At 37.6% G+C, this 17,419-nt stretch overlaps 1 protein-coding gene across 1 annotated transcript; it reads left to right on the top strand.

Annotated features, from left to right (window-relative positions):
- Positions 1–1,710: 1,710 nt before the first annotated feature.
- zgc:153031 lies at positions 1,711–9,702 on the top strand. The gene is made up of 6 exons (XM_037683433.1): positions 1,711–1,858; positions 5,131–5,180; positions 5,263–5,368; positions 6,361–6,487; positions 8,847–8,962; positions 9,491–9,702. The coding sequence occupies exons 1-6, from the start codon at positions 1,752–1,754 to the stop codon at positions 9,579–9,581; spliced, it is 597 nt and encodes a 198-aa protein (XP_037539361.1). The 5' UTR covers positions 1,711–1,751; the 3' UTR covers positions 9,582–9,702.
- Positions 9,703–17,419: the final 7,717 nt, after the last annotated feature.

The raw sequence follows: 17,419 nt of genomic DNA, 5'->3' as shown, positions 1-17,419 counted from the left end.
TTTACACTGAGTGCAGACCCACATTTCAGATTTGTATATCAAAATATCTAAAACTACTGGAGTAAACGCCTTCAACCTGCATCATTTGATGTACTTCATGGTAACCTTTTTATGTTTAATTTAATAGTTTTCAAAAAGTATCTTTATTAGTAAAACTTATAACTTTGTTCAACAAACCGTAATTTCTCTTGACGTGTGCTTCAGTTTGGAAGTCATGACTGGTGATGTCAGAGTTACTGCGGTTTAAATTTTGGATAATAGTCATGAAGCTTTTATGATTTAGCTGAAATGGAGCGAAGGTCTCGTGCCTGAGTTTTTTGGATGAAAATCTCTGCCTATATGTGCATGTTTTAATTTTCTTAAACTGGATGAAGATCATGTAGGTACAAACTAACTGATGCTTGTCTGAAGTTAAGGTAATTATGTTAGAGGTTACATGTTCACTCCTTTGAGCTGAAATTCACTATAAGTGACATTAAAACATGTCATTGTCTAAAGCGGGGGTTCTCAAACTTTTTGTCTTCATGGACCCCTCATAACCCTCATGTTTATTAAGTAATTTTCTTCAAATTGTCTCTTTAATGCAATGGTAATATTTGTGTAACATAAATACTTAAGGCCTGTTCTTTAATAGTGTTAGTACAATTTTTATACTTTTAAACATGGGGTATTTTTTATTCAAGACAATTAATTAACAACATTTTTTATTTCAACTTCCAAAGATTACAGTTTTGAGAACATTAACAGTATTAAAAAACCCACTTTAAAACTTTACCTATTCACATAATGAACATGATACATGTTTTGCCACTTCTTCAAATTATTACAGAAAACTCTTTACATAAAACTGAACAGACTCATAACAGCAGTAGTCAGACCCAGTGACCGGGCTTCATTTGTAAACTGGTTGATGCTGGAACACAAATAGCTGGGGGTGTCTGGGGGTCATCCCCAGAAATTTTTCAATAAAGTAGATGGGATTTCCTTCATTTTGGTGTATTTTAACAGGTTGATAAACATCTATTTGTTTGTAAAAAACAATAAACATTTTTTTGTTTGTTTTTTTGGTGGACTCCAAAGAACAAGATCACGGACCCCCGGGGGTCTGGGAACCTGGTCTAAACTAGTTGTTTTCTTTTACTTCAATTTAAGAGACTAAGATTTTTAGATCAACAAGAGGTTCTAAAATGTTTACCCTCCAGAGGGAACTATTTGGGACCAGAGGAGGAAATAGGCACATGTTATGTTTTCTCAATAATGTTTTAAAGACAAAATGTTCCATAAAATAAATTTCATGAGCTCAAATTCCTCAGAGTCTGTTGTCACAGAGTATTTTATTTTGTAACATCAGCACCTGAATGATGTCATGAATGTTGGTGAGAGGGTGATGTAATTTCTGTGATTTCAAGTTAGTTTTGAATGTTTTTACTGTACAGTGATGTGTGTTTTATTTAATGAAATGAGGACGTGCAGAGAATTACTTGTTTTAATCCTCAGACACATTTAATTTCTGTTTAAAGCAAATCAAATTATATATACATTGCGTCATCTTGCGTAAGCAGTACGTACTGCCCTCCCAACCAGTGAGTCACGTTCTAGCAGCTTAAAAATGCAGAGAAACTGCACAGTGTCCAATAGCAGCTGAGGCTGGGTGGGAGGCGACAGTTCAGCCTGAACAAACTGCTCTCACACACATTTCACCGCCTCTGTGTTCAGCTTCCTGCTGTCTGACTGAAGAGCTGCTGCTGGAGATGGAGGAGAGCCGGCACAAGCTGCAAAACAAACCTGTGCGCGTCATTGCTGCAATCGGCAACAACATGGGGATTGGGAAGGATGGTACCCTGCCCTGGAGTTTACCGTAAGACTGTATATTAATTGTTTTTTAACTGGTAATTTAATTAGTGCTAGTGAGCATTTATATAATCATCTGATTTTTCTGTCATTGTAATCAGGGATTCTTGGAATTTCCAATATAAATTGAAGGATCTGAACTTTTGAAGCTTTTAAAGCTGTTGCTAATTACTTTCACTGACCCATATGAACTTGATCTGTTCCCTAAACATAAATCTAGGAGCACAGAGGCCTGACAAGAACATAAAATGTTTTAAAGGTGCTGCTGTAAGCACAGATTATGTCTGTGACACGTTAGGTGTTATCAGTGTGTGTGTGCTGTAACAGAACAGCGTGTGGATTGTTTTAAAGTGTCACATCTGTTTTGTTAAAGCTAAATATGAGGCTTGGTTTGTCCAGTGCAGAGAAAGATTGTCTTATTTTCCTTTTGCTCCATGGTGTATAAACCATGGAGCACCATGCTGTTGGATTAAATGATAAATGGACTGTACTTATATAACGCCTTTCTATCTTATCCAGATATTCAAAGCGCTTTACACTACAATCTGTGCCCTCATTTACCCATTCAGACAGCTCTCTGCTAGATCTATACAAAGCTAATCTGAATCTGTAGAGATTAATCAGTGCTTTTCAGTGGTGTAGTCTATGTGATACGTGGTCATACGGCATATACCCACTATGAAAGCTTGAGAATTTCAGTATACCCACTTAAACGTGCCCAATGATACATGACATATCATTAGGCTCGTGTCATTGATATGTTAAATGGTAGTTAAATGCTTCCATGACAATCTGTCTGTGTGCAGCGCTTGTTTATTACATTCGCTTATCCAGCGAATTATTGTATAATTCTGTACTTACTACTTAATACTTGAACATGGTTTGCTTTGATACTGTTTTATAAATCCTGTAACATGTTTTTAATACAAAACCAACTGTTGTACAAAGTTTGTTGTGCATTTATTCAAATATAAGCATCAGAGAAACTTGGAAATGTTCAATACGATTACATTGTACTAACCAGTGTACTTTGGTTTTGTTGGATTTAATATTTTATACCTTTTTATAATTCCTATCAAGCATTCAAATGTCATGTCATATATAAAGTGTGTGCGTGTCTTTCTTCCAGGGTTGAACTATGTTTATAGAAAATGTTTGCTAATTCTAACTAGTTGACCTTTAAATATAATCTCATAGGAGCTAAGGATAATTTTACAAGTTCACATTCGATGGATTACAAGCAATCAAATCAGGCCTTTCAGAACCTTTCAGAACAGATTAGAGCAGAGACTGATTAACATAAATAAAGCTAGAACACATCTCTTTAATTTAGACAATATAGTTTGACTAAGTAAAATCAAATTAAAAGTATAAAAATGATCCAAATAAAAAACACAAACATGAGTTAGATAATAATAATTAAGTTATTAATTATTCCTAGAAATAAACAACTTGATTTCTAATCAGTTGGTATCACTAAGGTATAATCACGTTAAACAAACAGTGTTAACAGTTTAAACGCAGACAAGGAAACTAAGATGAATCTGCCTTAAAAAACAGAATCACCAGACCTTCAACAGATATTGAATTAACACCCATGAGGTAGGTAATAATTAATAGTTATTAATTATTACGTATAAACAATTTAGACACGAATCATTTTGTATCCCTAAAGTATAATAGCAAGTTAAACTTTAAACAAAAGCCGATTTCGGTGTACCAAAACTTATCTGAAATATAGACGTTAACGTCCTTGAGGGGGCGGGCTAAGAGTCGTAACCATAGCAACAGAAGCTGAACCAATCAGGAAGCTAGCCTTCTCAAACGGGGATAAAAGGCCGGAAATGACACACGCCCACCGAGCATTTCCGGTAGGACCGCGCGGCTACGGTTCGTTCTTAATGCTCCATTTATATGCATATATCTTATTAATGTAATTGTTTGTCTCTGAATATCTGTAACCCATGTTTTGTCAAATAAATCTTTTATACCAAGGGCGACGCCTCAGCCGTCTTGAACACGACGTGGTATTCCAGCCACAACAGTTTCTAAGGACAGTACACACACTACAAAAACATAGACTACACCACTTAGATCACATTCATTCACTGATGGGACACACATCTGAGGCAGTGATGTTCAGTGTCTTGCCCAGTGACACTTCAACATGTGACTGCTGGTGGAATCAAACCCCCACCTCTCCCATTGGAGGACGTCTACACTAACCACTCAGCCACAGCTGCTCCAATAATGGGTGGATTAAATGTCCATCCATTATTTTACCCGCTTCTTCTTTTCTGGGTCACAGGGGTCACTGGTGCCCATATCCAGCAGTCTCTGCGCAATGGACGGGGTACACCCTGGACATGTCTCTAGTCCATCAGGGACACATAGAGCAGTGGTGATTTTATCCTCTTTTGGGGGTGCTCATGCCCCCCTAAATTTTAACTCAGCACCCCTGCAAAGTTAAGAAACCATCATTGTGATTTTGTAAGGAAACTCAGTTCTCAAACCTTAGATTCACTAAAATATTGAATAAATTTGAAATGAAAATGGAATAAATGATGACACTCTGAAACAGGTTAGTAAAATCTAAGATTTTTGTTTTTTGTATGAGTCAAATCCTCAACGCCACCAGTCAGTCCAGTAGGCTCGTCAGCAACCGACCATTCGACGACCTCAATTTGTCCCGAAGTGAAACGCCTCTTACCTGCAGGAGCTGGGGAGAGGGGGGTGAAGGGAGGGGGGTGCATGCATGAGAGAAGCAGAGTGCTACTTCTGTAGCATCTTAGCTAACGCATCTGTATTCCCTTCAACATTTTCTGCTTCATTCAAAATATAATGTATTCAAAATTTTATTGGGGTGGGGGGCAGACACCCCCACCACCACCACCAGTGTATCCGCCCCACATTACAAATGCTTCTGATGCTAATGGCCACTGCATTGTTCAAGTTAAGAACCATTGTCAGCACTGGGGGCTAAGCGCCCCTAAAGGTCAAACTCTAGAATCGCCCCTGACACAGAGACAAACAACCATTCACTCTCTCACTCACACCTAGGGACAATTTAGAGTTACCAGTCAGCCTAACATGCATGTTTTTAGTCTGTGGGAGGAAACCGGAGTACTCAGAGAAAACTCACACATGCACGGACATAACATGCAAACTCCACAAAGAAAGGTCCCCGCCGGGTTTCGATCCGGCAACCTTCGCACTGAGAAGCGACAGCTCTGAGCCACTGCCTGTTTGATTAAATAGTAAACTATTTCCCCCACACAGATCTGAATCTCAGTACTTTCTGAACACCATCTCGAGAGTGTCACGACCAGGTAATACATCTTTTCTACTCTGTTGTTTAGGATCTTGTCCTCATGACATTATCTTTTATGCTGCTTGTGTTTGGTTCTGAAGGTAACATGAATTTGATGATTTGGGGTCGGCTGTGTTGGAATTCTCAACCGGAAAACATGTTACCACTGTCCAACTCTCTGCATGTAGTGCTCAGTAAAACACTTAGGTGAGTATCTGCACATGCACGCACACACTCAAACACCCACTCCCACACACAGACACAAGTCCACACTTACTGAAATGACTTAGACTCGTTTCTGTGTCCTAACCATGACCTTAGTCCTAAACCCAAGCCCTAACCCTAAAACTGACATTCAGCCATAATAGAACCAAGCTTTGGTCCCAACAAGGACTAACATGGTACTGTAGGTGATAATACCAGAAATAGTCTTAAAAGGTAACAAAATGCAGATCCATGTAGTCCCTCGATTATTGTGGGGGTTATTTTCCACACACACCCCAATGATAGGTGAAAAACTGTGAAGAAGGAATGCTTTATTTATTTTAGTATTTTAAGGCTTTATAAACCCTTCCCATGCTCGCAATGTTCTTAACTCTTCAGCCTATGTAATTTTAACAACATACGTATATGTACTATACAGTACTGCAAAAGTTTACTCACCAGCTTTGCAGACTGGCAGCTCGCTTCCAATCGGACTCGGTTCCAGTTCTGCGGACCTACCCTGCAGCGACGAAGCCCACCGCCCCATCCAGGTTGATGTACCCGTGGATAATTGAGCTTCAGGATTATTTGCTACTTTCCTGCCAGTTCTGTGAGCTTCATAGCTTCATAGATAACATATAGTTGTGTTGTAAAACTTTCCCTCCAGTTCAGCAGAAAGCAGCAGCACTGGGTAGTGTAGTTCTTTTGACTGGTGATACAGTATAGGCTTATTGAAAGAAAACTACACAATGATGGTGCCTGACTGTGTTTTTTTTTTCATTAACTTTTTATTCCATACTGTCCCAATCACGTGAGTAATATTAACGTTGACAATCATTAAAAAAACGTGAAAGAGCGAGTCTGCGAAAGTTGCACCGCAAAGTATCGAGGGAGTCCCGTACATAAACAGTTCTGCCTCAGCAAGAACTTCATGAAAGTAGCTCCACCCAGAAACTAGTCCCAGGTTTTATTCTGTTTCATCTATTTCCTTCCAGCACAGTCCCAGATCAGGCTCACTTCTTGTGCCAAGACTTTGAGAGCGCCGTCCGGCTGGCAGCTGAACCCCCCCTCGCAGGTATAATAGAGACCATCTGGGTTCTTGGTGGAACACAGGTCTACGAGGTAAACCAGATCTATAGTCTGACACTTAGGTGTGTAAACAAGACATCTGTTTTAGGCATTTCAACATTAGCAGTCACACAGAACAAGTACATAATAATAAAAAATAAAGGATGCTTCAGCTGCAGGTCTCTATCTCTAGTTCAAACTGGTTAGCGCCCTCTGGTGGCAGATTCTTGGCACAACAACAGATTATTGCTAAGTAAATCTCAAAGTTACAGACTTTCCTTTGTGGCTCAAAAGCTGCATTTGTATTAAACATTTTAATCACTACTCGGCACTCATTTTGCTATACCTATTTTTTATTTTATGTAAAAAGAAGAAAATTTGTCAAAGGTTGTATTTTTTCCAGTAAGTTGAGTTGCACTAAAGGCGTTTTAGTCAGTATGAGTTAAAAAAAAAGTATTTATCAAGCTCAAGTTTAGGTTTCTACATGAGATTAGTTTCAAGAATGTTGCTTATCAAACTTTTCTAGTCTGGAAATTGTTGTCTCTGGATTACGCATCCAAGTATTCATTTGTTTCACATGATTCCCAGTGTTCCCAATATTCCATCTCTGATCAGCCCGAACAATTTTGCACATTTTGGTTCATTGAGCATTAGTTATTAATAAACAAGCTAAAACAAGTTAAAGGCAAAAAAATACTCCTTTAACATTTAATTATTTTATTTATTTTACACAGGCAAAGCAGAATAATCTAATAATAATTGTTAATTTTAATTCTAATAGAATGTAATTCTAATAATAATTCCACATTCTCTTTTATATTTTAGGTATTTTTGGTTAATTACTAATATATTGAGCTATATTTAAACCTTAAAACCATAATGCCTCGCAGGGTTTCAGTCTTTGCAAAGTTCTTCATCCAAATTGTGTTTTTTTTTTTTTTTTATTGTTTTAAACTTCTTTTCCTAACTTAAATGTTTTCAGAAACACAAACTATATCATGTCGATGTTAATTAGTTTATGTGAGTTTATATGTTGGTCAAAAGAAATTTGTTTTGTTTTCTCTAAATAGAATAGTTAAAATAATTTTACTTACCTTAGTGCACATTAACTTAAAAATAACAGGTGTCAAACTCAGTGTCAGCACCAGACTAAAATTTTTGTTCCACCTCGGTGACTAATTTCAGTCACTATTTATTGAAACATAATATAATTTGTATGTCATAATATTTTTATATAAATATGACTTTATCTTAAGACATTTTAAAAAGATGTTAGACCAAAAAATAATTCATTAATTGAGACAAAGATCAAATTACAATGATCCAATACTGTATTATCATTCATTGTGTTAATGTTGACTCTATTTCATTTTTGTTTTCCTGTTTTTATTATTATTGTTGTTGTTGTTACTACTGTATTTTTCAGATTATAAGTGCATTAAGCGAAACAAAACAGTCAAATAAGTCAGACTTTATTCAAGTCATTTACAATAACCACATGAAATCAGTTCGAGGTCAGTAAACAGTAAACCAGAATGAATGCACAAGGCACACTTGATTATAGTATGTACCTTTTTTGTAATCTAACTACTTCTGCATACGATATGTTATTTTAGCATTAATGCGTCTTAATGTTCAGCTCATTCAGGAGATGGAAAATATGACTTTAAGTTGTTTTCACTTTTTTCAGCTTATTTAACTTTATAAACCGTTTTCTTTGAAATCTGCTCCAACACACGGTCTCGATTCTTGGTCTGCTTTGCTACTTTTGGGTTTTAGCTGCTGTTACTTCACTTTTAGATTAGCTGCTTTTAGCTTACAACTAGCCTTAGTTAAATGTTCCCACCTTTATTTTGGGTTAGCCTTTTGTGAGTTTTAGCATCTAATTAGCTTTTTGATACTTTTGGCTTATAATTAGCAACTTTTAACTTTTTTGCTGTCTTTTTTTACTTCGTTTAGCTTTGGCCACCATTTTGCTTTTAGCTTTAATCTAGCATTTTACTATTTTTATTTATTTATATTATTTTTCTCAAGATTTTTTTCCACTTGTGACTGTTAGCTACCATTCACGTTGCATTTTGAGAGAAAATGACAGATTCTTTGTTCTTCAGATCGGGTACTTGAGTTCTTCTGGTGTTTTATTGCTCTTTCAACATCAAAATTAAACATTAACTAAGATTTTCTAACTTATTTTTTTCACCTAAAAAGTTGGTGAAGTGAGAACTCTGCTCTAATAACTGTTTTAGACAAAATAAAAAATAAAAGAGTTGATTTGTCATTGATTGGCTAAACTAGTATGACTGTGGGCCAGACAGTTTCTTACATGGCCGTATCTGGCCCGCGGGCCTTCACTTTGACAGGTGTAATGACAGCTGTGGAGTGACTGAAGTTGAAGTGTTTTCTTTCTGTTCAGGATGCCTTGAACCACCCGTGGTGTGACCTGCTCTACCTGACAGACGTGATGGCCGACTTTGACTGTGACGTTTTCTTTCCAGAGTTTGACAGGAAGTTATTTAAGTTACAGGACAGGTGAGTTTCTCTCGTTCCAGAAGTGCTGAGTCTTAAGATTGACTGCTTCCTGATCCTGAGGCTTTGTCTTCTTGTGTGAACCTGTGGGTGTTTAACTGTTGCGTGAGAGTTATTCACCCGACGGCAGAAAGATCCAGGTTTGTTAGAAGGCCGGCATCAGCACGGCTGTCAGAGGAAGCTGTTTGAGCAGCTCGAAAGGATTTGCTGACTTTACCGAAAGCTTTGAAGAGCATGGACACTGTAGTTAGAATACATTTACAACTTAAATTAGGTGGAGTCAGTTAGAAGCAGTAAATTATAAAATAAACTAAATATAAAATATGGCAGACTGAGATGTTTAAAGCTGTGTCTGTTCCATTCAAAAAGTTAATAATGTTTAATTTAGTTTAAATGGCTTATGAGGTGTTTAATAATTTCCAACAAACTGCAACTTTTATTCAGTTTGATTGTCAGTTATTTAATGTTTTTGTCTTGATGAACTCACAAGAAATACTGTCTTGTTTTTCTGTTTCGTTTTCTTCATATAAGGTTTCCTGACGTGCCAAGTGAGATTCAAGAGGAGAACGGCATCAAGTTTAAATTTGAAGTTTTCAAAAAAGAAAATGCTGCTGCTATTTAAATATTAACGACACAACAAATGGACATAAGCCAAAGATTAAAAAGTTTAAAAAGTAATATGACAGTGGAGATTTTACCTAAAAACACAAAAATGTGTGTTCTGGGTTTAAAAAAAAACAATAAAAGTTAGATTTTTTAAAATTATTATTTGTATTTGAAGCAGAAAAAATGAATGGAAAAAAACTTACAGCACTTTGAATACATAGTCTGGTTTTTAACATGTGCAGATTTACATATATTTTCACATTTCTAATCTTTGTACAAAACTATAATAAATTCTAGCAATGAAAAAAAAATATCCTCCTGCTGCCTTCAGCCCACACCTTCAAGCTTTTTCACTCCCACTCAGTTTTTCTGCAGCTGCATGGAAATGGATTGTCGTTTAATTAGTGAGCAGCAGAAAACAGCCTGAAACCTGGTTTCACCGCAGATCTGCTTCATAGTGACAGCTTTTCATTAAATATAAAAACTGTTACTGAGTATAATTTATTGTGGCTAAAAACATATTTATTATTGATGTTTTTACTGTTGTTTTGCTGTGCCACTGCCTCACTGATTAACAAATAAATGACTGTCATTATTTTATCAATTTAAATAAAAATTATTCCGATTCGTGATGGTGTATGTGGTCTTTTTAGCCACTAGATGGCGTTAGAAGTTAAATTTGTGCTTTTTGATAGCTTTTTATCATGATTCTCACGGTAAGTTTTTAGATTTTCTCCTTTATTCTTCTTTCTTAAAACTTTAAACATACTATAGTTGACAGGTAGAAAGTCTAGAAGCTCAAGACAAGTCACTGTATTTTACAAAGACAACGTTAGTGTTAAAATATGCAATTTAGCATAAACACATATTGTAGATGTTTATGCCAGCAACTTATCTAAAAAAATAAAGAACTGAGTTTATTCCTCTATGTCACTTTGTATTTATTTATTTATTTATGTTTGTGTGTAAAAATATAACAGAGTTTTCTCTGAGCAGATCATGTTTGCTATGACTTTTGGCACATTGACTTGGTTAATATGAACTACAAACAGGTGCTGACTATTAAAATCCATCCATCCATCATCTTTTACCCACTTCTTTATTTTTGGGTTGAGGGGATCACTGGTGCCCATCACTGTGCAAGAGGCGGGGGACACCCTGGACAGGTCTCCAGTCCATCACAGGGACACATAGAGACAAACAACCATTCACTCTCTCACTCACACCTAGGGACAATTTAGAGTTACCAATCAGTCTAACATGCATGTTTTTTTGTCTGTGGGAGGAAACCGGAGTACCCGGAGAAAACCCACACATGCACAGAAAGAACATGCAAACCACCCAGAAAGACCCCCAGCATGGGATTCGACCCGGCAACCGTCTCGCTGAGAGGCAGCAGCTCTACCAACTGAGCTGCCCTGACTATTAAAACGTGTTAAAAATACACATAAAACTTCTGCTTTTTAAATTTGTAGGTGGTTAAAGTTGTGATTAAGAGTAAATAAATTGATTAAATTTTGGATTTATCAGAACGTGAGACACTTCGGACACTCGGGTCCAAAGTAACAAAGGTGCTTTTTCCTTGGATCATAAAGTTCCTATGTACATCTCTTGATGTATGAATGAACTGCGTTCACTGACCATAAATTTTACCGTTGATCCTGAGTCCATGCGCTGGCCTTTGCAGTCATATCTGCTTCTGATGCGTTGTTGATGATGCTTTAAGGCATTCAGAACAGCTTTGCAGCCTTGTTCTCTGCACACAGAGATTTCTTTGAGCACTTTTATACATCAAGGATGCAGTAAAGACTTTCATGCATCCTTGATAACAGCTCCTCTGCACCTTCCTCCAAGTGTATTTTAGAAATAAAGTCATTCTTCAAAACGTTGTTCAGAAATCAAGACTCGGGTCAAAGGCATGAAGAAGAGACACGTTTAGTCTTCTTAAGATGCTTAAATTCATCCAGAAATGTTACCAACCTGCTTCAATTATGATAAATATTTGTGAGCTACATCACCTTTGTTACCTTTCAAGATATTTTAATTTGCCTGTTCCAATTATTTTAAGATGTTTGTCTGCACTTGAAATCCAAAATTAACTTCTTTTTTTTTTTTTTTAACACAGTTGATATTCCCTCTTTGTATTAGCTTCTAGTTGAACGCAGGACATAATCTTTGGAAACAGGGCCATTATTAAAAGATGTTTAATTTTTTGAACATGTTCTCAGAAAAAGGCCCTTCACTTCTCGGCAGAGCAGTTTTGATTCACCTCACAGAGGGAGAGGCGCCTAAATGGTCAGTGGAAAGATAAAATCAGTCATGAATGAATAAATGACAATGATACCCAGCAGACCGGTGACAGATGAGTCGTTTTAGGGTTGAGTCTCCCACAGTGGTCAATATAGAATCTTATTTACTTTTTGTCATTGAGCGTCCATCATTGTGACATTTATTCTCCTCCTGCTGCATGTAAAGTATATTTATGTTGTGTCGTCGACGTCCAGGAGGGTTTGAGAGACAAGCAGTGACAGAAAAATTTACTTTTTACTGAATACCAGAGGGGCAGGTTTAGACAAGAGAAAATTAAAGTGCTGCTTTATTCAAAGTAAATGTAAAGAAACTGGAGCAACTTACACAATATCATGAGGTTAATCTTGTTTTTAACGCTGGAAATACACACATGATCAAAATAATGATGTAAAAAACATGATTTTTACTGGAATGCAGATGTTATCTGACTTCCTTGAGTCAGAGCTGATCATTCAGGTTGAAACAACTTTTGCCCCAGTGCCTTGAAAGTAAACATTCACATTTGACGTTAAACCAAATTCAAATCAAATTACGAGGTATATGTTTAACAGTTCTTGAAGAAATCCGTGGAACCTGCCACTTTTTATCCTAGAGTTTTTAATCAAAGTTGTCTTATGCTAAAAAGGAATAGACTTCTTTGTTTATGTCAAACCTTATAAATGGTATTATGTATGAACTCGTGATGTCATGAGATCTTGTCAGCTCTGTTAGCGCTCACAGAAGGTGCAGACTTTCTACTACTACCACACCAAAATTAGCTCAATAGCTGTAAAAGTGATTGAGTTATGATATTGATTGGCCATCTTTGATAGAGTTTATTCAATGTAGATGCACATCCACGTATCAACGCATCAACGTGTGGCCCGGGGGGCTGCACAGCTGGAGAGAGAAAAGCTCTGCAGAGAGTGGTGAAGGCTGCACAGAAGTCTGTTGGAGTCAGCCTCCCCACCATCACAGACATCTAAACCTCCAGGTGCAGGAAGAGAGCCACCTGCATCATGAAGGACCCCACTCACCCAGCGCACACACATTTTGCCCTGCTCTCCTCAGGCAGAATGATGCAGAGCATTAAGTGCAGAACCGCTAAACTGAGGAACAGCTTCTACCCTGAAGCTGTTAGACTCAAGAATCTCTAACCAGGAAAGTCACTACAGTATAAGGGGAAAAAAATCACTGTAATGCCACTTTAATTGGTGATATGTCACTTTATCTGTGCTGCTGATTATCCATGCTGCTGATCTCTTGCCTTTAAGCTGCTGTATTCATACCCATCTGCTCACTCATGTTCAGGCTGCTGTTTAATATATCATATTATTTCACATTATTAGTGTTTAGAGTATATCTTAAATCCTTGTATACTGTTTCTTTTTATACTTTATATTTTGCTAATTTTGGGTGTAACTGGGACCCTGTGTACTCAGTTTCGTTCCACCTCATGTGATGCGAATGACAATAAAGAACGTTGAACATCCAATGATGACTGAGAGATTTATTAAAATCCATCCACTGGTTCATGAGGTATTTTACAGACAGGCAGGGTTGAAACCTAAAGTCAATGCAAAGTTTAAGTAATGTGTAGCGCTCTGAGTATGTGTTTTGGATTAAGCTCGGCTACTACCACACCAAATTTAGGTCAATATCTAAAATTCTTTTAAACTTAGTTATAGCCATATTTGTGTTTCCTATGGTCAGTTAGCTGTTGCAGCCATCTGGAATTGGGTGACCCCCCCCCAAATAATCATAACGATTAAGAGAGTTTCATTAAAATCTGTCCATTGGTTCATGTGATATTTTGTTAAAAGACAAACAAACATTATCGCTGCATTGCCTTCGGTGGCGACTGATTAATTTATGGCCAACTGTGCTCCAGTTAAAAATCATGCCTTTTGTTTCCAGATGTTTTCTGCTTCTGTTGAGATTTGACCCAAAACATTGCTAAGTTAAGCGTGGTTAATATCAACCAATGGCTTGTTTGAAATAAAAAAAAAACAACTCATGCACTCTGTATAATTTAAGAGCTCGGTATGAAACGATGCGGCTGTAAAGGACAAGAGGACACAAGGTGAGGAATAGATCCAACTTACATTCCTCCACCTGAGGCCTGTCTCATCTCACCTTGACACTTCTGATTAACTCCGTGTGTTCATTACTTTGTATCTGTGAAAGACAAAGCACCATAGCCTTGCAGCGTGAAGACTTAAAGCAAATGTGTGTGAAAATTAGAAACCTTCAGCTGCAGTGTACTTGTGGTGATGTTGTAGTCTCCCTCGGGGGTTCCATATCGTGAATGGTTGGAAAAATTGAACTCCAGTCAGACATCCATCTGCTGAGCTCAAATTCATTACCGGATGCACCCACTGTCGCATCATCTGCCCATTGGCCATCGCCATGACTACAGGACCGTGGTGAGTGATGCCGGCGGCAGCAGATGGGAAGTGGTTGTTAACGTACGACGCCATAGATGTGGACACACACATCCTCTGTCTTTGTCGTGACCCCCATCGTGAGAGAGAGGGAACCTTGAGGCATAAAGTCATGGCTTCATTAGCTGTGAAGCTCGCTCTCATTAAAAGCCACTCTGGGTTTCAAGGGCTTTGAAACATTACGACACATTCAAAACCACACAGGGAACATTTTAACATGGACTCCTAGCGAAGGCGATGTCCACTATGACAGTAAAATGTGCTTTAATATAATCAGCCCTCACCCAAAAGCGCTTCAGAAAACCTTAAAGCCAAGACAAATTTATTTATAAAGCACATTTTAAAACGGCAGCTGTTACCAAAGTGCTTAATAAAAATCAATGGCAGTAATAATAATACCAAACATTAATGAAAAGCATCAAAAGATAACACAAAAACAATAAAATACTAAATGAAATCACCCTGAGTTAAAAGTCAGTGTTTTTAAGAGATTTAGAAACAGGAAGTGAAGTGGTCTGTCTAATGTTGGGGGGGCAGATTGTTCCAGAGTTTAGGGCCCTCGACTGAAAAAGCCCGATCTCCTCTGAGCGTCTGGTTTTTGGTACAACCAAAAGCAGATGATCAGATGATCTCAGCGCCCGAGGAGCATAAGGTTGAAGCAGATCAGAGAGGTATGAGGGTGCAAGGTCATTAATGCACTTAAAGATCAACAGGAGAATTTTAAAATCTGTTACGTACAGGGAGCCAGTGAAGGGAGGACAAAACTGGTGAAATATGCTCAAACCTGCGAGTTCCTGTTAAGAGCCGAGCTGCAGCTTTTTGGACGAGCTGGAGACGTGAAAGGGAGACCTGACTGACACCAACATAAAGGAGTGTTAAAGAAGTCAAGTCAGGTTGTAATGAAGGCATGGACTATTATTTCAAGATCCGATCTGATCAACACTGATTTAAGCTTAGCTATCTGCCTTAAATGGAAGAAACTAGAACAGTTAATCTGTATTAAACACCTGGAGAGCTGGTGCAAGGAGAATAACCTTCACATCAACGTAAAGACGAAGGAGATGGTTGTGGCCTTCAGAAGGAACAAACACGCCTACCCTTGATCATTAAGCGATCACAGCCCAACTTCTCAAAAACAACAAACTGATGTGAAAATAACACTACATTAACTATATTAAACCTCTACACTTTTGCAAATGTTGACGGTAATATGTCAGTGTATGTGTACGCCGCATAGATCGTGTAAGCGTCGGTGTCCTGATGCTGCTGAATGTATCGGCCCGTGTCGAGTTGAGTAAACTTTCATAGACGTGCTGATGCAGCAGTCTATGCTCAGCACACAGACATTCGTGTGGAAACACGGACATCACTTTAAAAAATGAGCAGGCTGCACTTGAATTGAATAAAATCAAACAGGAAAGCATTGAAATTTTAAATATTTTCACAACAAGACTAAAGGAAAAGCCTCAAATTATGTTTTAAAATAAAATACTTTTAATCCAAAACCTTTTTTTCAATTCAATTCTAAGAAGTGTTTGAATTCATTTGTGATAACGATGAGACATTTTAGTAGCTTATAATGAAGTGTCTCCATCTGTGCAGTAACAATAAAAGTCGAAGCTTTATTTCCTCCCAGAGGGGAGCAGTTGTGTTGCCAAGAACATTGTGTGAAAATGGCTCTCTGGCTGTAAATAAAACGAGTCGAAAAGCCACAGTTAGACACAATAATGCGTTTGATCGACGACGCAGCACCTCTGCCATTAAGCAGCTGTGTCAGACAGAAATTTATGAAAGAGTTATTGTAATGGTGTAACTTGAAATGAGCTGGGGTAATCTCTTTATTTGAAACTGTCAACCATTAAGATATCCTAGCATTTGCCTTTTGGTCATCATTACACAATAATGCATCTCTTCCAAAAAACATTCACACTTGTGATGATGGTGCTACATGTTCAGGCAGGACCACTTACAGTAAGTCTGAATTATAAGTTCAATAAATGCAGGTAAACTAGCATTTCGCAGCATATCTCTGTTCTAAGAGTAGAAAAAGAGTTGCAGAATGCAGAACAGCATCAGCAGGCGTGATGACGATGAAATGACAACGTTTGAAAATATAAGGTGAAGGAAAGTTGCAAGCATTTAGTTTAATGTTTGTTCACCAGGACTTTGTGCCCAAGTGTAGATTGAACTAAACCTATGCTCAAGTTGCAAAAACTGTTTACTTAGGTATGAATTATGAATAGTCTTTTATAAAATAGGCACAAACCAACTGAATGAAAAGAGGAAAATAAAAGAGCTGCTACATGACTCATAAGCAACAAAGTAATTGCTTTTCTTTTCTTTCTTGTTTTTTTTTTTTTGCAACCCAGAAGAATGGAAATTTTGGCAGCAAGAGGAAAATATTTCTTAAAATATATAAAGGGTTGTAACATTAGCTAACTGTGAAAACACTTTTGAAAAAAATGTGATGAAAAAGCTGAATCCTCGTGCTTTACGTCAAGACAAATTTGCACGTTAATATCACCTTTGAAAAACGTATCGGATTAAGATTAAAAAAACACCTTCACCGATAAGACACTTTGTAAAAGTTTTAAACGACAGAACAGCTTTTTGTCTTGTTGAAAAAAAAAAGGTCTTTGTCGTTTTTAAGTTGAGTTTTAAGTTGGAGACAACAGTGCTGCACGATGGTGCAGTCGGTAGAGCTGCTGCCTCTCAGCGAGAAGGTTGCTGGATCGAATCCCAGCCGGGGGCCTTTCTGGGTGGAGTTTGCATGTTCTCTCCGTGCATGCATGAGTTTTCTCCGGGTGCTCCGGTTTCCTCCTACAGACTAAAAACATGCATGTTCGGCTGATTGGTAACTCTAAATTGTTGCATGAGTGAGAGAGTGAATGTTTGTTTGCCTCATTTGTCTCTATGTGTCCCTGTGATGGACTGTCCAGGGTGTCCCCCGCCTCTTGCACAGTGACTACTAGATATGGACACCATGACTTGAAAAGGAAGAAGCGGGTAAAGATGAATGTTAGACAAAAGAGCACCTTTAGACTGAAGACATTGAAATCTTATTTAGATAAATAGAATGCATCCTATTAGCATCTTTTCATGTGTTCATTTATAATCATTG

The sequence above is a fragment of the Nematolebias whitei genome, chromosome 10, assembly GCF_014905685.2.
Source record: "Nematolebias whitei isolate Nwh7 chromosome 10, NemWhi1, whole genome shotgun sequence".
Lineage (NCBI taxonomy): Eukaryota > Metazoa > Chordata > Actinopteri > Cyprinodontiformes > Rivulidae > Nematolebias > Nematolebias whitei.
Note: the sequence above shows the minus strand (reverse complement) of the source record. Positions and strands in the feature narration are given on the sequence as shown.